This window comes from Aspergillus pseudotamarii (assembly GCF_009193445.1).
Source record: "Aspergillus pseudotamarii strain CBS 117625 unplaced genomic scaffold BDV38scaffold_63, whole genome shotgun sequence".
Taxonomy (NCBI): Eukaryota; Fungi; Ascomycota; class Eurotiomycetes; order Eurotiales; family Aspergillaceae; genus Aspergillus; species Aspergillus pseudotamarii.
The window spans coordinates 1-18449 of NW_022475077.1; the positions used below are offsets into that span (position 1 = coordinate 1).

General features: G+C 47.3%; 10 protein-coding genes and 2 non-coding genes across 12 annotated transcripts; 4 read left to right on the plus strand and 8 right to left on the minus strand.

Moving 5' to 3' along the window:
- Positions 1-837: 837 nt before the first annotated feature.
- BDV38DRAFT_286545 (uncharacterized protein) lies at positions 838-1215 on the plus strand (the record flags this gene model as incomplete). The annotated part of the gene is made up of 2 exons (XM_032060691.1): positions 838-934; positions 995-1215. 2 exons carry the CDS (start codon positions 838-840, stop codon positions 1213-1215), a joined length of 318 nt encoding a protein of 105 aa, XP_031909708.1.
- Positions 1216-3077: 1862 nt separating this feature from the next.
- Positions 3078-3785, minus strand: BDV38DRAFT_286546 (uncharacterized protein; the record flags this gene model as incomplete). Its single annotated transcript, XM_032060692.1, has 2 exons — positions 3078-3601; positions 3674-3785. The coding sequence occupies 2 exons, from the start codon at positions 3783-3785 to the stop codon at positions 3078-3080; spliced, it is 636 nt and encodes a 211-aa protein (XP_031909709.1).
- A 1728-nt stretch (positions 3786-5513) lies between these two features.
- BDV38DRAFT_t192 lies at positions 5514-5603 on the minus strand. Its single transcript has one exon. It is a non-coding gene; the product is annotated as a tRNA-Ser (tRNA).
- Positions 5604-5933: 330 nt separating this feature from the next.
- BDV38DRAFT_t191 lies at positions 5934-6022 on the minus strand. Its single transcript has one exon. It is a non-coding gene; the product is annotated as a tRNA-Ser (tRNA).
- A 203-nt stretch (positions 6023-6225) lies between these two features.
- On the minus strand, positions 6226-7631 carry BDV38DRAFT_295913 (polysaccharide lyase family 1 protein; the record flags this gene model as incomplete). The annotated part of the gene is made up of 4 exons (XM_032062802.1): positions 6226-6872; positions 6941-7021; positions 7089-7428; positions 7486-7631. The coding sequence occupies 4 exons, from the start codon at positions 7629-7631 to the stop codon at positions 6264-6266; spliced, it is 1176 nt and encodes a 391-aa protein (XP_031909710.1). The 3' UTR covers positions 6226-6263.
- A 3403-nt stretch (positions 7632-11034) lies between these two features.
- Positions 11035-13027, plus strand: BDV38DRAFT_295915 (FAD-binding oxidoreductase; the record flags this gene model as incomplete). The annotated part of the gene is made up of 5 exons (XM_032062803.1): positions 11035-11154; positions 11203-11670; positions 11719-12152; positions 12210-12391; positions 12484-13027. 5 exons carry the CDS (start codon positions 11035-11037, stop codon positions 12753-12755), a joined length of 1476 nt encoding a protein of 491 aa, XP_031909711.1. The 3' UTR covers positions 12756-13027.
- Positions 12723-13526, minus strand: BDV38DRAFT_257608 (uncharacterized protein). The gene is made up of 3 exons (XM_032055626.1): positions 13379-13526; positions 13076-13285; positions 12723-13007 (listed from the first exon to the last, which is right to left on the minus strand). Exons 1-3 carry the CDS (start codon positions 13489-13491, stop codon positions 12833-12835), a joined length of 498 nt encoding a protein of 165 aa, XP_031909712.1. The 5' UTR covers positions 13492-13526; the 3' UTR covers positions 12723-12832.
- A 117-nt stretch (positions 13527-13643) lies between these two features.
- Positions 13644-13957, plus strand: BDV38DRAFT_257610 (uncharacterized protein). The gene has a single exon (XM_032055627.1). The coding sequence runs from the start codon at positions 13719-13721 to the stop codon at positions 13929-13931; it is 213 nt and encodes a 70-aa protein (XP_031909713.1). The 5' UTR covers positions 13644-13718; the 3' UTR covers positions 13932-13957.
- Positions 13958-14118: 161 nt separating this feature from the next.
- Positions 14119-15023, minus strand: BDV38DRAFT_257611 (Hsp20/alpha crystallin family protein). Its single transcript, XM_032055628.1, has one exon. It carries the CDS (start codon positions 14914-14916, stop codon positions 14353-14355), a length of 564 nt encoding a protein of 187 aa, XP_031909714.1. The 5' UTR covers positions 14917-15023; the 3' UTR covers positions 14119-14352.
- Positions 15024-15080: 57 nt separating this feature from the next.
- Positions 15081-15926, plus strand: BDV38DRAFT_257612 (uncharacterized protein). The gene has a single exon (XM_032055629.1). It carries the CDS (start codon positions 15395-15397, stop codon positions 15683-15685), a length of 291 nt encoding a protein of 96 aa, XP_031909715.1. The 5' UTR covers positions 15081-15394; the 3' UTR covers positions 15686-15926.
- Positions 15927-16047: 121 nt separating this feature from the next.
- Positions 16048-17164, minus strand: BDV38DRAFT_181810 (uncharacterized protein). The gene has a single exon (XM_032052092.1). It carries the CDS (start codon positions 16785-16787, stop codon positions 16149-16151), a length of 639 nt encoding a protein of 212 aa, XP_031909716.1. The 5' UTR covers positions 16788-17164; the 3' UTR covers positions 16048-16148.
- On the minus strand, positions 16916-18308 carry BDV38DRAFT_257616 (uncharacterized protein). The gene is made up of 2 exons (XM_032055630.1): positions 17092-18308; positions 16916-17028 (listed from the first exon to the last, which is right to left on the minus strand). Exon 1 carries the CDS (start codon positions 17801-17803, stop codon positions 17588-17590), a length of 216 nt encoding a protein of 71 aa, XP_031909717.1. The 5' UTR covers positions 17804-18308; the 3' UTR covers positions 16916-17028; positions 17092-17587.
- Between the last annotated feature and the right edge of the window lie 141 nt (positions 18309-18449).

The following is an 18449-nucleotide window of genomic DNA, read 5'->3' on the forward strand; positions in this document are numbered from 1 at the left end:
AAAAAAAAAAAAAAAAAAAAGAGAACCCACAAAAAAACCAAAAAGAACAAGTCAGAGACAGGTGTCACAGTTCGCTTTTCCAGGTTAAGGGAAATGATCCAATTCTAGGTCGGTGGCCAACTCTTTGGACTTGGCGAGGATGTAGGGAAGTTCCTCTGCGGGTTGAGGGTTATGTGGCACTGGAGTACGATGGATAAAGTCTAGCAACAGCCAGAACATCAGAGACCGAATAATAGTCAGGAGGCATATTGAATGAGTGAGCGGGAGTATAGATAGACAGGGTATGTTTAACGGATCAATAACACCAGGTTTTGTATATTTTACCTTGGTGGCCACCCCCCAGCCCTGTACAATGGGTAGGAGGTGCAGCAGGTATGATAGACAGTGTCCTTAATGGATAGAGATTACATATGATGAAAGGCGGTTCCAGCCCTGCAAAGCTCGGGGAGGTACTTAGAGTGCAAAATTACAGTAACCAGCGTGTCCCCAACATGAGGCTGGGGAGCCTGAGGGAAGACTACAATGAAAATATTGCCTGTCAGAAATGAATATGGAATAACCTAGATTGGTGGAGGTGTTATTCTCACCCCAAAAAGCTCAGCATATGTGGACGTTTGTACAGAAACCTATATCTCCGCACTCCCGCTGATTGTTATGAAGGGATAAATTGGTACCCCGGTTCCAGGAATGTCAGTAAAGCTTTCCGGTGGGGAGCATAGAGAAATCCTAGTCAAGCACCCCAATATATTCATTGAGTAATAGTATTGAGATCCTTCTTCCCTTGGGGCGCATTTCGCTTACACAGGACATAGGTACATCAATGTTGAAGTAGCCACAATGGCTGCGTTTGATCACGAAGGGTTTTATAAAACTGGCGACTACACTGAACGCATTGGGAATGACTACTTTTTCAAAGGCAGGGCTTCATCTGATTGTATGTATTCTCCCAGGTCCTGACAAGCGCTCACCACAGCCAAACTAAGTGCGTGTTAAGGGGTCCAGTTTCATGAATACACGATATCTATTCTGGAGCTCGAGCGTTATTTCATGGATCTTCCATATATTTCTGAAGCCCACGTTCTCCCAGTGCCGGATCGTGAGGCTGGTTGGTTGGTTGCAGCACTCGTTGAGGTTCAGAAGCCGAATGCAACCGAACAAGACCACGGTAATATCAGCCTTCGGCGTATACATGAGGGCCTCGGTGTGCGAATCTAGTCTCATACAGATTACCTGCTCTTTTAGGGATTCTTCCGAACAAAGAAGTCCCTCGAACGACCTCCGTCAAGGCGTTGAAAACAGAAATCCTCCGGAAATACTTTAATATATCGGGATACCTGCCAAAAGATTATGCCATGGATGGCGCAGAGTATTGGGGAAACAAATTGGATTTGACCGCTTCGACCCGCACGTTTGATTGGGGAGGCATTTATCAGGGTTAGTTGGGAGTTTATGCGGAGCATGATAGTTGACAAATTGTTTAGGGAGTCTCACTTACTATAGAAGAAGCACTTGCAAAGAGAGAGAGATCTGCTTGCAGAATTCTATTGCCACCAATGATTTGAGGTAGTCGTACATTTGAGCTACAAGCCCTTGCTGAGTCCAAGATTTTGGACTTGGATTCAACCGGACCTCTGAGAAAGAAGGAGCTAGGGGTGGTCCAGTTTTGGTCCCTGCCACTCCTTTCAAATAAGCCTAACTGTACAAGATTATCCCCAGTCAATCTCGTATGAGGTTACTTTGTTAAATTATCAAATTCCCACAGTATATTAGGAGTAACACGAGTCCAGGATTAAGCAAGCAATATGAACGGCGTCCTTTGTCTGAATTATATAACAACATCACGTTATGCCTTTCTGGCATAGATTATAATATCCGCTTTGGACAAATGGCGCCACAGCACTCATCAGGATTGGATTGTCTCTCAGGTTTCAAAGGGACTATGGGTTGGCCGCAAAGTCGGTCCACTATGTCGGTCGTCCCACAACCACTGTTTGCACCCGTAAGGACACATACCGTATTGCTTGATCATTGCCACGGCACTGCATTTTGGAATCACTGTTGGTGCCCTCAATACGGTCTCAGTGTTTGCAGGTCCTTGTGATGTAGTTTACAACTCTATCATCAGTTTGTGAGCAAGTTTATGGAAAAGCGAATGGGTATGATATAACAATCCCACCCAGAAAAGAAGGGGCGGTTAACAAGCTTGCAGGAGTGGAAATGGCTGGTTATAGCGGGGAAAGAGTGTTGAATAGGCTGAGGAAGGGAGTGAGGTTTTTATAGAAATTTTAAAAGCGGCAAGCAGGACTAAGCGGCGGGGTGATTGGCGTAGGGTGTCCCATCAATGATAGTACAAATCCAAATGCTGTAAAAATATAATTTCTTCCAAATCTTCATTTTTTACATATATGATAAATCAAAGCCAGCCATTATATAATTAAGATCTTATGTAAATTTAGCCATTACAAAAATAGAACTAGGCAGCCTTCCTCCTCTAGGACCTAGGTATATGATATATCTATCAGTAGATTATAGAATCAGTCCAAAGATAACCTATCCCTGCATATGACTAGTGACCCCCTACTCAGAAGAGGGATTCCTTCTGCTTAACTTCACTGTGAGTTTGAAAGAACGTGAAGCGTGAGTCACAATCCATAACGGAAAGGGGATTGAATTTATACACCCTCTCTCATTACACTAAAATAAGGTATTACAAACCATTGGCAGATTCCATCTGGAGTTACTATGGCAGTACTGACCGGTTTACTCATAGAACTGTGAAGCCTACGTTGGGCGCTGAGTTGGATTCGCATATACAAAAGAGGAGTCTTGTCCCTTTTATCTTTATCTTGCGCTTCTTAGTTTTGTTGCTACTCCCACTATTGTAAAGATTAATAAAAGCGAAGTACATGAGGCCTACATAATCACATATTGACCGGGAGGAGAAAGCAATTCTCTAGTCATCTAGATATAAGACTGAGAAAGAAAGAGACGAAAAAAGAAAGATAAGAATGCTTGAAAACTAGATTTATATTGCTTCTTTATTTATATAGGGCTAGTAATACCGTGAAAGCCCGCGTTTAGTAGATAACATACTCAACCACGACCGTCTTGCTGCTAGTCTCAATCTCAGTCTCGGTTTCCGCCTCGCTCTTGTCCTTCTCCTGCTTGAACTTGGTCTCGACCTCGTGCTGGAGCGAGTAAGGACCAGCCTTTGCCTCGTGCTTAGTCTCCTTGCTAGTCTTCCTCTCTGGCTTCTTGCCCTTGGTCCATTCCTTCTCCACCTCGACCTCGCGTTCGATTTCGATCTCCGTCTTAGTCTCAGTCTTGGTGGTCTCGAATCCAATTGGGGCGTCGTCGGCCTCAAGTTCGTCGCTGAGCTTCAATTTAGGTGCGCTCTTGTCGACGTCGAAGACGATCTTAAAGTCGGCCGTGAGACCACCGGCAGTGGCAGTGTACTTGAGTTCGTCACCCTGAGTGATCTTGAAGGAGGCCTTGTCACCCTTGGAGAGGCTCTTCGGGGCTTCGGTCGACTCGCTGATGGTTGACTTGTCCTCGAGGAGACTGATGGTGGCGTCGGTAGTGACGGAGATGGTCACAGGGACTACACACACACAAGTTGTCAGCAGAACGTCAAGGTATTTGTGTAATATATGGGAAGAATATGATCACTGACCAGATGAACGGACATCACCTCCCTCCTGAATTGCCTTGATCTTGGATAGCACGTCGAACTGCTCGACGAGAGCCTCGACTTGGCTGTGGAACTGAGCAATTTCGACAGACATTGTGGATGGATATACTGGTGTTACAACGCACGTTATAATATCACAGAGGAGGAATGGATTAGAGGCCAGGAATGAGGAAGGAAGACGGCAGTGGTATTAAGTAGGAGGGGAGCTTAAGGGAGCCAAGAGAATGACAACGTAGCGATGCGGGCAGAGCCGTGGTTCGATCATTTCGATCAATGAGGCCTGTGTCTGCTAGCACGGGTGTACTCCGTACTGCGAAGGTCGTGTTGACCCTTGGTGGCGCAGTTCGCGCAGAGTGGAACGTGGTCCTATTACATCTTGTAGAAGGAAATTGATATACAAAACCACCCCCGCTCCCGCAAGCACGGACCAACTGTACCCTAATCAGCTTTAGCTATTGATTTTAATTTTTAGCTTTATTGTCGTGACCATTGAATAAAATTGTATTCATTTGAGGATTCTATATGTTCTGAAACAGTAAAAGTTACTATCTTACCGTTTTCTCCTGTTCATCTCTGCTTGAAAAATGAAATATTCCAATCTCTGAGGGAAATTTTCGCTGGGAATCTGGGGAGCCCTTGAACGGAGTATTTTGGTGGGACTGGGTGGGGTTTAGTGAAAGCACTGCCACTTTACTTCCACGTTATTGTTTTAGATCGGCAAGACCATTGACGATGTCCACCTAATCTGGCCAATCCTGTGTCGCAGCAGGTGGTCGTAGCGAAAGACTATCGCTGGCGGGGATGGATTGGATCTCATTTGTCACCGGTCTCCCACAGCCAGGCCCAGATCATTATCTCCAGTAAACGAAGAAAGGTATCCGGTATAGTCGGCGTTTCAAATAAGTGGTTGCATGCCAGGCTGCTGTGAGAGATACACACATAAAGGGGAGGAAAGCAAGCGTGGGGACTTGCATTGTGATAGATTGTCAACCTGTTTCGATAAAATATGGAGAAGTAAATAGTGAATGCGGAGGCTTTTCATAATTAATTTCAACGTCTTCTCGTATCCTGATCAGTACAATCAGTAACTAGCGATATGCAATATGCCCGGGAAGGATGGTTCATTTCAGAGGCACATCTCGGCCTGAAGTGTCCAGTATTCCTGGTTCACATATACCCAACACAATAAATACGAGATGTGATGAATAGATCGGCACGATGGACATGTTCATGGGTTCCCTTATCTTACGTTTTGTGGAATATATTTCCTGTGCTGAGGCACACTGGAAATACAACTTCATACCGATCTGGGGTAGAGAAGAATCAAAGTGAACGACTGCTGACCGAGAGCTCGTCCGAACATGGCCGCCGACGAGGCAGAAGCAGACGGATTTCCTCTTCTACTCGTGCTTATCCAGGGAGTGGGTATGAACAGTCCAAACATAAACTGTCACCGCATACTATCCACGACTTCGACCACTGTGAACAATGAAAATGTTGGGGATGGTGAGGCTGCTAGCATTCGTTGTGCTGTCCCCAGATCGTCACCATTCAATATATTTGCGAGCCATCTACCTACTGACATGATCAGCGTCTGGGCAATATATACCAGACATTGTGCTCTTTCAACTGCCGCGTTGATCTGCGCTGCTCGGCAGTTTTATCCTTCAATGGGTGGAACCTTCTGACGACCAAGGAGGATTATTTGCACGCGACAGTATATACATGTAGTGTGCCCTGGTCACGGCATCCCTAATGGTACACTCTTGTCATCGGGATGAAGGCGGAGAGAGGTAAAATAGAATAAAAAAAAAAGAACACACGTCAGCACTAGGATTCGAACCTAGGAGGGCGAACCCAATAGATATCGAGAATTCGAGTCTATCGCCTTAGTCCACTCGGCCATACTGACTAATCCTATTTGGGCCGGACTTAAAAAAGAGTATTACTAAATATCAGGAACAGTTCCAAAAATCCACCCGTCTTCCCCTGGTAAATGTTCGGCAGCCTAAAAAAGTTTTTACTATAAAGAAAAAAAATACGATAATTTATATTATCATTGATAAATATCTATAGCGTAAATAAAATGATAAACGATCAAGGACTCAAGGAGGTTGAAATTGTTGATTGTTCTACTAGTGAGGTGTTAGCTACGTCACTACTATCTAACAAAGGCGCGCGTAGGCGCTAGGCCAGAACGGGAACCCGCGGTCAACGTAAAGTAAAAAAAAACAAGATTTCACGTCAGCACTAGGATTTGAACCTAGGCGGGCGAACCCAATAGATATCGGAAGTTCGAGTCTATCGCCTTAACCACTCGGCCATACTGACTAATCATTGTTGATTGGATTATAATGCTGCTATACAAGCCAAAAGCCATTTTATTCCCAACAATTCTTGCCCCTATGCCTCGTTTCTCGGCAGTCTGAACTTCTTTTATACGCTAGCATGGATTGAATGAGCAATATCTACAATAATGTCCGAGATTATGATACAAAAAGTGCTAGATGGTTATAATAGTTCTCCAGGGTCGCCCTCCTTCTTGCTGTGTTCAGCGGATGCAAGTTCAAACTCACACCTTGCCAACGCCAGCGTTGGCCTTGACGTTGGTAGGGACATCGGCCACACCAGTGTGACCGATGAGGTGTTCCTTGAGGCTCGAGAATCCGGTCAAGACCGAGGCGTCAGTACGATCAGGCCAGGTGCCAGTGCTGCCGCCCTCGCGGTTCCATTCGCAGATGTAGCCCAGAGGGGAGATACAACCGCTGGCAGCGTCGACGGTGCTGGTGGTGTACAGCTGAGCACCACTCTTAAGGGAAGTGTCGGTCATAGGGGTCTTGACGTTGTCGAAGTAGTTACCCTCCAAGAGCACCCAAGTGTTGGTGTCCACATCAAACGCATGTCCGTCAATATCTTGGAAGTAGTTGTTGACGCCATGGAAATAGATCTTGGAGTCGTCGTAGTCGGTGCCCATGTGAGGAGCACGGCCAGAGAGATCATGAAGCCAGTTACCAGAGAAGGTATACCAGTCTTCCAGGCCCAGAAGAAGAAGAGACCAGTAGTGCTTGCCATTGCAGCCAGCTGACCATTCGGTGACACCGTCGAACTCATTGTTGGAGATGGTGACATGGCCGCCCTTGTTCCAGCCGCTGACGATCATCTGACGACCGATAAGGGAGAACTGGACAAATCATTCATTAGTATCCTACTATACACAATGAAGCGAGCAGATAGAAGAGATTAATATACCTTATTGTGGTCAATCCAGACGTTATCGGTGCCATCCAAGGTGAGTGCATCACCGCCCCAGACGTACTGAGGGTTCAAATCCTACACCAAATGACACCAATCAGTCCTCGTATTCCGACATTGCTGCGAACCAAGCTTGACCTCTTACCGTGATATGGATGTTCTGGATGATGACATTGTTGGCACCACCAGTAAGGCGCAAGCCCTTGCCCTTGAGGACTCCCTTGCTACCCACACCGACAATGCTCTTGTTGCTGCCCACGTCCAGTGGCTTCTTGGCAGCGTTGTCGTAGGTGCAAGAGACCCAGGTGCCATCATCGCACTTGTCCTGAATCCATGCCTGGCCGGCAGAGGTGCCACCAGGGCACTTCGTGGTCGTATCTGAGCTGCAGCATTTGCCGGAGGTCTGGCCTTCCGTGTTGGTGAAATCCCACTCGCGATCAATGAGGATTACACGGGCCACATCGTCAGTGATCCAGCTCTTCAGCCTGTCTCACAGTTAGAGAGCTTTTCACCTTGACCACGGATTGAGATTTATCTCTTACTCGTCAAGACTGGATGGGGTTTGTGGTGTTGCATTTCCTCCACCGGTCGTTCCTTGAGCAAATCCAAAAGCCGTACCGCTGACTCCGGCTGCACTGACCGGGCTCAGCAGCATCGCGGCCAGCATGGGAAGGAGAGAGGAATGCATTTTTCTATTTTTGAGAAATGAGCCTATCGTACTCTGGTTTCAGTGTTATTTTGGAATTCTTCAGCTTGGTTGTCGTTCTCCAGCGGACTTTATAATCGGCGGCAGTGTCCGTGCACGCTCAATGGTACAATTGACGCCCATCTCATGGCTCCCTCGACAGGTTCGCCGTTGCTCGTTGGCGCGCCCCATCGAGTCTCAGCTTAAGAGCAGGTGATGGGGACGTGCCAGGACACCGGAACTAGGTGGAAGGGTTTCTATGGCTTCAAGTTACCCGAACCAGGAAACGAAATTGAGCAGGGGAAGGGGAGAGTCTTGGCATAATCTATTCTAAACCTCAATTGCTTGACTGTCAGACAGAAATTCATGCCGGTAGAAATATTCCGACGCTATCGGTTGTTTAAAAACTGGACCCCCACCGGGCTAAGACTCAACTCGGCTCCTTGACCGACGGAGTGGATCTCCGTGGCCTTTTTTTAGGTCGCTTCTTTCCCTCTCAGCCAATGGCATCACAATTTGCTTTTAATGCTCTCTGTTATGGTTGATGGCGCTCAGTCCACCGTTAGGGCTCGTCAGGGACCAAGGAAAACGGCAGCATTTCGGACTGACTCCGGAAATGATCAGTGCCTTTCGACAGACAACTTCCGGATGCGACCTTGGCAGTGAGCAGCATGGGCCTTAACATGTGGAAAACAGGCAACAGCTAAAGGGCGATTTTCTTTTGGTTCGCCAGCTGAGTTCGCCGTACATTCGCCATGTCGGGTCCCTTGGATAGCGTTGCCCCGGAAAAATTAACGCTAACTCGATAATATTAGAGGCTGAGACAGGACCCTTCTTTCTTTCAATAGCTCCTCAGAAAGTATTGACATCATGTCTCGCAAACGCTGGACTAGTGACAATAGTCAGCCATGGCCGTTCTCAGGGCTTTACAATTCATTACTTTTACCAATCGTGGACATTTCCTAGATAGCTCTAATTCAAGAATGGAATCCTCATTCTTCTGGGACCTATAGTCAACCGAGTTTGTTTTGACCAGAAACAGTGGCACCGTATAAATCCCACCAATATAGGGTCGTGTCGAGCAGGAACATTCGCACATGTGGACGGAGAGGATCATGGAAAGGCGCGAGGCGAAGGTGGAATGCGGCCGGAATGATTTTATTGAGTCAAGTGATTGCAATACATCCCACAATATGAGGCTATGTGTAGGTCCTCGGCAATTAAATGCACTATCCTCCTTGTCTAATGCAGGATAGATTGCGATGCGCATTGCAGAATGATGTAAGTTCCAAGATGATTCGTCCAACACCCAGCCCTAATTGGCGCTAACCTCGTACTCTACGGATCTCCTCATCCTCAGCCATGGCGAGGAACCGTGAACCCTCTCCGTCGCCTATGGAAATCCTTCACTACAACGCGCGCAGCCTGGTTCTGCTCTTCGCTTAGCGGACAAAACGGAGCCGTCAGCCTCCAAAGCGCTTCCACCTTCATCTCATTCTCCTGGAAGTTTATCACCAGCTGACCCTTTGTAGAATAGCTTCGACCCTCACTTCTCTTTCTTCCGTGATTAGACCGACCATGCGCCGGGAATAAATCAAACACGCACTTGATGCATTCGAAGAGAAGAGTGTTCAGCAATGCCCCCCTTTCCTTAGCGTCTACCTTCTGCATCATCGTCTGACAAAAATGCAACCCTAGATATCATTAGTACCTTAGCCCCGATAGATTATAGTCGCCACTTAGAACTTCCTAAGTCTGTCAGCTGGGGGAGTGACGCTAACGGTTTCAAAGTCCCGCATTGTCTTGGTGCCAGACATGCACCTCAACTCATGGTTTGCGTTGGTTATTCATCCTGGTTTGTGTGCAGGATTAGTACATGTGATTGTCCACTGTCCCATATACGAATCTCATATTCCGGAGTTTGGCAGCTCCGGCCGGGGAAAATACCAAGCACCTCAGGGTATTCGAAGACAGATGAGGGACGATGTCCGCCGGCTGAAAGCCCTTGAAGGGCGTGCGTAGGCATCATTACGAAATAAGATGGACATATAGAAGAGAAATAACCTGATTATATTTATGGGTGTTACAGGACTGACCAATACGAAGGTAGATTACGTGGCAAGTTGATAATGAAAAGGGTTTTGCATCCAAATAAGAATACCGTGATGGCTCCTGATCAGTCTACTTTACGTGCATAGGCTAACTAGCCTTACCAACATGGATATGTATTTGCCGCCTTTTGAGTGAGGCATTTGCTACTAGTCTTTTAGGAACAACACGGTGAGCTATCCCACAAAGTCATCTACGCCAAATCTTTTATTGACGAATGTGATTTGTTCCTTAATGCAGCCGTCTGAACATTGACTGGATCGCACATTTTCCCTAGTAATTCTAAGATAGAATGTTTATGTATCGAAAGCATTGATCTTGATCGGTCAGTTATCATCCAAGATGCTGAAATGATTAGACTCGCTCTTCCTTACAGCTTACTTGATACATCAGTGCCACCCAGTGAAACCCATCCAGGTCCCATGAAGCCCTATCTCGCCGTATATGTCTCTAGGTTCTATGCTTCGACCATTGCGCATACGAGGCAAGATGGTCTTAACGACTACAGAGCAAGACATGAAACGCCTCTATCCTGAAAGTATTACACATTTATTATTTTCAATAATCCCCTGGTTCGATAAGATTGTGTCTGGCCTATGATCAAACTAACCACCGAAGTCCGGCCATCCGTATATAGAATATCCTCAGAGGTCAACAAATGCATTGACTGACAGATCCATTCAGTTGTAGAAGATCGCCATAGTTGGGACACGGTAGGGTTGCCGCAAGTTGCTTACGCAGACCCACTTGATGCAAGGATGTTATCGGAGTTAAGAACATTGAAGCGTCAGCAGGTCACGTTAGTATTGGGTATACCTGCATTATCTTATGGCCATATAGCTGGATGGCTGCTTGCTTCTGGCGAACTTCTACTATTCAGTCATAAGAGTGTACGTTGTTGTTCTTACCAATGGCGATATAGGTAGCAGAACATGTCCCATTACGGATTTCATTATCGTCTACACGAAGATTATGCACTTCCACAGTCATCTGGAGGCAGTACGAGTACGTTCACACTGCTGAGCTCCTCACTCCAGGGATATTTCATACCCTGCAGCGGCCTGACGATCTGCATAGCACGACAGTCGAATTATAACTCAACATTCAGGACATGTTTCAGATAAGTCATTTAGGACTTAATACCCTATCTCCAGAGTAAGCCTATTGCATATCGCCAGGTTTACGATTATGTAGCCAGGCGAAGTCTCGACCGAATGGCTGTGCGATATAAACTTACCATTCTCCCCATGGGCATCATTCAAAAACAATCGTGAACAGCACTGATATTCTAAGGCCAATGGCATTGGTCATGTCCGCGTTCATTACTACATTTCTCGGCGTTGGCCCGGCCATGGCCCTTGGGGCAGCGTTAGCCAACCAAGGAAATACCTCTGTTTTACCCGAATGTGTCCAAGCAGTAAGTACTCATATTGCTATTGCGAACAGGTTCCTGAAATGGTTATAGTGTTCCCATTTGGCGAGTATCTTCGGTCCAGATGCGTACTCTCTCGGCAATGCCAACGTTACTCTCTGGGATGCAAAGCAGCAGGCAACGCATTCCGCCTGTTGGGTCCAGCCCTCTTCGACTGAGGACGTGTCAACCATTCTGGGCGTTATCATCAACACCTCATGCCGATTCGCGGTTAAGGGTGGCGGCCATGCGCGCGACCCCGATGATTCTGTTTCAGCTGGCGGCGTCACCATTGACATGCAGAAGATGAGATCGGTCGAGGTTCCCCCGGATCAGAAGACAGCCAAGGTAGGGAGTGGCCATGTTCTGCTAAGTTTGTATGAGGCATTGGAAAAGTACAATCTGACCACGCTTGGCGGACGAGTCGCGGATGTTGGTTTGGGAGGTTATATCCTGGGTGGAGGATTCTCGCATCTATCGCCCAAGTATGGCCTCGCCATGGATAATGTTTTCGAATATGAGGTATGGGACATTACATCCTTGGTGTACTATGGCGCTAACGCTGTTTAGCTCGTTTTACCCAATGCCACAGTTGCGATTGTCAACCAAGAGTCACACCCAGATCTTTACTTTGCTCTCCGGGGAGGCATGAACAATTTTGGTATTGTCACGCACTTTACTATGAGGGTTGTGCGACAAGGTCAGATGCTCGGAGGGGTCAGAGCCTATACGGCCGATAAGAGGGACGCTATTCTGAAGCAGGCCTACGAACTAACGACGAGTTGGAAAAACGATACGAATATGGCATTCTTCTATAGCTATGGTTATCACCAAGAGAGAGATGACTTTACCCTTGCGGTTAATCAGGAGTATTATTTACCGGTTCTAAGCCCCGCGCCATTCAAGCAACTCAATCGAATCCCGTTCGAGCACAGTACTGTTCGCCTTGATCAGACCAGTCGGCTCAGTATCGAGAGTGCGTCGGCAACACCGCCTGGTGGTCGGTAAGTTAAATAAGTCAGTCTGTGTGCAATAGGTCATATTAGATTAACTGGTGACAGAAACCTATTTGCCACTGTTACGTACTCCCCGTCCGTGGACCTTGACAGGCAAATTCAGGATATAATGGCTCAAGAGATACAGTCTCTCAAGAAAGCACCCGGGTTTTATCCCAATCTCGTTATCCAACCGTTGTATGAGGCTGCCATCCGTGCGGGGAAAGAGCGAGGAGGAAACGCTGCCGGTATAGATGCCGATGGACCTTTGACAGGCATGTACAAAACCAACGTCTCACGCTGCTGCTGCAACCCAGGTCCTATGCTAAACTTGGTACAGTTGCCCTATTGACTGTCCTATGGGGAAATGCAGAGGATGACGAACGGATGAATGCGTTCGCACAAGAATGGGTGGAGAGGTCCACTGCTACAACCAAAGATGCCGGCAAACACCATCCTTGGCTCTATATCAACTACGCCAGCAAAGCCCAGGACCCGTTTTTGAGTTATGGAGAGGCCAACCTGCAGAGGTTGAGAAGGATTCAGATGGAGGTTGACCCCCAGGGCGTGTTTACGTCGGATGGGCTGTGTCGGGGATATTTCAAGTTATAATAAGCTATTGAGAATTGGCTCAGTGTATTTCGCATGGCTTCTCATCGGCTACAGATGCAGAGATCTGCTTGCAAACTCTACACCGCACTATCAGGGTTGCTCTCTACGCGAACATGAAAGGGCTTCTGACACATTGGGCAAGTATAATGATAGTTCAAGAACCACGTTTCCAGGCACTGGCTGTGAAACACATGTCGGCAGGGAAGAGTGTGAATTGGACACCTTTTAGAAACGGGCTCGAGGCAGATCGCGCTTGCAGTGTATGAGCCCAAATGAATCCATTCAACAGCAGATGTTGCAAGGCAAGAAAATTAACTTACCAGTCAAATACACGATCGTAGTCTTTGAGGGGACTGCGCTCGGTTTGAACCGATCTCCACCACGTAATAAACGGTTTGGTTGGCGCGACTCGTTCCAGAAGATTTAGTCTTCGCTCTTCCTCGGTGGCTGTGGGGACAGAGAACGAAGGATCTAAGATGGCACTGAGGTCCAGATTCAGTGTCGTAAAATAATAGCTTCGCAACAGAACCCTGTAGTAGTTCTTAATGATTAGTATTCTGCGCAACCGATCATCAGCCGATGACATATGCTAGTTATGCTTGAGACCCAGCAATAGGACCTACCAGATGGCTGTAAGTACATAAATAAGGACGCAGATGGCGAGTAGTACGCGGATTTGCAGATGAATATCGGTGGTGTGGTTCATGCCTTTCCCTTCTGTCTCTGTCGAATTCATCTCTAGATGCTATTAAATAATCTTATGGAATCCTCCGGTACAATATTAAGAACGATCCTTCTGGGGATGATGGCCAGCGTGTCTCTCTTTATATATAGGACTGTAAAGGAGGGCTCACCCTAAACTTTAATTCGTCCAAGTTAATCGCTCAAGTGGCCTGAGAACCCAGTGAGGGGAATCACAATCCACAACTAACCCAAACATACTCTCATGAGTACCACGAAATCATGAGGGGAAGATCCACTGTCTGTTGCCAATTTATCTTTAGGCTGAACGCTGTGAGTTGTGAAAGATATCCGCCTGAAACACTGGATCGATTTGCCGGGAGAAGCTTGCACGCTGCCGGATGTCGTCATGCAATTCATGATCTACGTTTTATATACACCCCCCCGGCGATCATTTCCTGGTACTTGATCATTACCCTATTGGGCTACGCGTGAAGTGAGGTACATGAGATATGGGCGGTTATTCCTGTAACAGAGGGGATGGGCTTGAGTCGAGTATCTTTTATGCATTAGAATCACCTGCACTCTTGGCTGGTCTGAGTTTATTCTACTCGGATTTCGATTTATAAAAATTAAATTACATGACAACAGGCTGCAAATGAAGAAAGTCAGGAAGAAATAAATGCATTTTAGTCTCGCTGAATACGCCTGGATGAAGAATGGTGACACTCCCAGCCCATCACGCCCCGTATCAATTTCCCCTATATACACACCCACCTTGACGAGGAAACCATCGTATTTTGATTGTGAATGTCGAATGGCCCAAGCAAACGCCATATATGTAAAGACTAAAGACTGAGAGAGTGCGTTTTCATATCACTTCACCTTATCAATTTGAACTCCAGTTCCCCTTCACCTATTCCTCGACTTTCACCTTCTTCACATCCCAAGTCGAGGCCACCTTTGGAATAGTCACCGAAAGCACTCCATCCTTCAGTCGAGCATGAGTGTTCTCCTGATCCACGGCGGATGGAAAGCTGAACGACCGACGGAAGTCCCCAGTGGCGCGTTCAGATATCCACCAGGACCCTTCCTCCATTTCAGACACATGCTCTGTATGCCCTTTAATATTGAGAGTGTGCGCGTCAACATACTCGATCTCAACATCGCTTAGCTTCACACCGGGGAGTTCCCCTTCCAGCTGGTAGGTATCCTTCGATTCGCGCATGTCGAAGGTTGGTGCATATGCCCGGGGATGCGGATCGAGGCTATGCCCTGATAGATAACGGTCGTAGTCATCCAACATTCGCTTAATGGCGGAAGGGCCTCGGTGGAACTGGGGCATCAGAGTCATCGCTCTGGCGTTCGGGAGCCTCCCTTGCGCAGCGACGATGCATGGCTCCACTCGAGGCTTGGAAGCGATGGCAAGCAGGCTCGGGATACGACTGGAAATTGTGCTGAGGTTGCTACGATAAACCATGTCGGATATATGAATGCTGGTGCTGGATAGCTGGATTCGAATGAGGTGACAAGGAATGAAGTCGGTATCATGACACAAGAGCAGCTTTGAATCACGCCACTGAGCGAGATATTTCGGGTAAAAGGTCCATTAGTATTGGGCCTTGGGAAAGTCTGCCACGTCTAGAACGATTGGATGTGGCGAGATCACTTGAACAAGCGTTTGGGGGTTTAAGTTCGCGGTGCCTCTGGTTCTGCGGAGAAAGCTTGGAGACCAACCACAAGGTCGTGCCAATATCCTGACCCCAGGAGACCAAGGCCTGGCCTGCAGTAGACACGCTGGGCAATGGCTCTCCTTGTTCAGCGGAGGAAAGCATCTGACTGAAAGTACTCATTATAAGAGCGAAGTGGTGTTACATGTACTGAATCATTAAATCTCCCCGAACACCAACGACATAATCATGGCCGAGTACTATTACTCTTGAAAGAAGCGAACATAAATGGACAGAAACCACTCGAGTCTCCTTCGCATATGCGAACGAAAATTGGACGAGGAATGTGCCCATGCCGACCGTGACTTGCGCATTCTAGTGGGCCACACGAATATCCTCAATGCATTGTTATCGGCCCCGATCCCGATCTCAAGCCTTGTGGACCAACAGGAAGAATCTGTTGCGATACAGCTCGGGGCTGAATTTAAGGCTCCACCCCAAAGCCTTCCCATAAGTACGATGGGTCTCATCTCTGCCGATGGGCTCGATTACGAGGTGCTGCTACCATCCTACGACTGACTGAAACGATTTCGCTGCAACCCTAAGTGAACGGATCCGTGTATGCCAATATACGTGGATCTTATTGCTCGCTCTCATATCCTGTTTCGGTCTGGAAGATTGTTGGCGCAACATTTATAAGTGATCAAGCACCACATCCCTTGAGTGAGGACTGATTTTTAGTCCCCACGCAAGCTTGGCGGGCTGGCCGATCTACTATGGAGTGGAGGATCTGAAGGCATCTTGAAAATATTAGACACAAACTATCAATGAAAATGTCCTAGTAATATTTCTCCATCTTATAGGGGTTGCAACTCCCGTGCTGCCTAGAAGGGGAGGTGGAGCTCGAGGCCGTTCTCGCACCCCAGTTCCCTGTTTTAAGTACGAAAATAAATCTTATTAAAAAAATAATAATAATAATTAGGTCTAGAACGAACCTAGTGTAAAAAAAGAAAGCCGGTCTAAGCCTGGCCAAAGTCCTGTTTTAGACTATCGACTTTTTATCAATCTCCCAGACACTACTGGGATGAAGTCCGAATTGATGGCTATCGGATGATTGATCGCCTTCGCGCGTATCCTTTTGTTCGACCTTCACGTTATAGCTCGTACTAATATAGACGTCGTAACTTCCATCCTGACTAGACTCATTAATCGCCTTCATACTCTCCCGCCGTGTGCTCTTCTTTGTCCGTGTCGTCAAGTTGTACGATTCCGATCCTCCATGGTATCCGTATGGATGACCGCTGGAGCCATCCTCCACGTAATTCGACCTCCAAAATCTCTTGGTGAATAGCGGACGCAGAATGGGAAGGTTAACTGTAGCGACACCGACAAAGGTTTCCCGGATTCCCCATCGGTTCACGGTGATACTAGACGGTTCTGCTTTTAATGTGAGAGTGGTTCGAATAAGCGACGCGCTGATGACGAAGATGCCGGAGCTGAGGAATATGGCGATAACGAGTTTTCTATTCACGATCAGGTCAGTTAGAAAGCGTCTTCTCTCGGGTGATCCCTGCATGTACAATGGATTGCGTATTACCTCGAGAACGATGTTTTTACTTTCCAGAGTAATGGGATTGGGATGAAAAGCCTGCATCGATGGGATGTGAGTAGGAAGGAACATTCTGAGATGTCCGGATTCCTTACAGAGCTAAGTCAGTGCTATCAGGAACTGGTCAGCTTGACTACACATATAGGGAATTGCGGTAGATTTGCATACGTGACGTTCAAGATGCATGTCACTATAACGTTTTGGATCTTGAGTCCACACCTTTCTGGAAGGTAATTAACATCATTGCAGCCCTTGGGGGTGAAACAGTTCCTTACTAGAGGGCGGAGGATATACTCTCCAGTTATCCGATATACTAGGCAGGGTGCATTAGCGCATATGGGCGTATGGAAGGAGATAGATATCCAGGAGCGCTTACGGAAAACATCCAAACGTCACGGTTAGAAACACCGCAATGTAGGTAATCCCACAAAACGCCGCGAGCCATTTAATGACCCGAGATTGCCATAACCCCAGGGTTAAACGCTTGCTTTTGTCACAAGGATTTCGTCTTAGTTTCCAAGTGCGTGCGATCACGGTGAAACATAGGTTCTTACTATAGGAAGAGCATTTTTGCTTTCATGACCCAAATTAGGGCTGTGTAGGAATACCAGGCAGCGAGTTCCGCCTTGGAGCCGGCTACAACGGAAGAATATTGGGTCGGTGTGAGGGAATCATGTAGGCCGTGTGGTATCTCGAGATTAGTACCTAGCACGTCTTCTTGGATTTTAGCATTGATGGCACCAACCCACGGGGGGTATGTCCTTACATGAGAGGTGTACTGTTACAGCATCCATAGTCAGGAGGCCTATTGCCTAGTACACTTCTTTAACATTCCAGGATACTGGCAAGGGCGTCAGTAAGAAGAGTGGATCTTACCAGAAACGCGAAATAATCATCGCCTTGAAAGCCTCTAACACCAACCGTCCGGATCCGGACACCCATTCGCACAAATACAATGAGAGCGCCGAGTCCGAATTCTGTCCATTGTTCAGGGAGAAATGACTTGTCTTCGTAAAAGCCAAGATCTGCCATAACGAATGACAAAAGAACAAGGCCCTTGTGTGGGATGAAAACGCGACGCTGTGCATCAACTAGCTCAGGGTCAAGTGGGCTACTGCATGCATGATATAGGAGATGTACTTCGAGGCAGGGGAGCCAAGGTGAGGAGATTGACGTTTGCTAATGGATTGGTCCCAAAAATGGGGAAACCTACACCCTAGTGCGAACACAGATTGTCATAGGGGATGGCCACTCCGATCTTCATGGGCTTGGAAAGTACTCTACGATCGAGGAACCTTATTCTAAGCCAGACAAGATCCGCTTCAATCATGGATGCACTTATCACTTGCCTGTTTGGGGGTAGCGAAGATCCATCGCCGCGGCTGGCACTCCGAGATCCACTCCCTGGGCACTTCGTCCCCAACTTGTTTCGATAGAGTCAGCTGCTAGGCCGTTAGGGCTTTCATTGCTTTTTCATGGACGGTATAACAAACAACAACCATGGTCCAGATCGGGGCAAGCTCGTCCTCAAGTGTTCTAGGGGCAAGATCAGAATCACCCTTTCAGGCACGAGTGCTTCCAAAAAAAAAAAAATGAGCCATTCTCCGAACCAGGGATACGATAGTGCGAGTTTATCCATTGCGACAGCATGCCCGAACGAGAGCCGATGCCCAACATCGAGAGCCTTGACTTCTACTGGGTCGCATACCCGAGATTGCTCCTAGTTGACGATGG

Coding starts and splice junctions, on each gene's coding strand:
- BDV38DRAFT_257608 (XM_032055626.1), bottom strand. CDS start 13,491: ATGAATTCGACAGAGACAGAAGGGAAAGGCATGAACCACACCACCGAT. Junction 13,286..13,378: donor TATGTACTTACAGCCATCTG/GTAGGTCCTATT, acceptor GAACTACTACAG/GGTTCTGTTGCGAAGCTATT. Junction 13,008..13,075: donor TACGATCGTGTATTTGACTG/GTAAGTTAATTT, acceptor ATACACTGCAAG/CGCGATCTGCCTCGAGCCCG.
- BDV38DRAFT_257610 (XM_032055627.1), top strand. CDS start 13,719: ATGAGGGGAAGATCCACTGTCTGTTGCCAATTTATCTTTAGGCTGAAC.
- BDV38DRAFT_257611 (XM_032055628.1), bottom strand. CDS start 14,916: ATGGTTTATCGTAGCAACCTCAGCACAATTTCCAGTCGTATCCCGAGC.
- BDV38DRAFT_257612 (XM_032055629.1), top strand. CDS start 15,395: ATGGACAGAAACCACTCGAGTCTCCTTCGCATATGCGAACGAAAATTG.
- BDV38DRAFT_181810 (XM_032052092.1), bottom strand. CDS start 16,787: ATGTTCCTTCCTACTCACATCCCATCGATGCAGGCTTTTCATCCCAAT.
- BDV38DRAFT_257616 (XM_032055630.1), bottom strand. CDS start 17,803: ATGCACAGCGTCGCGTTTTCATCCCACACAAGGGCCTTGTTCTTTTGT.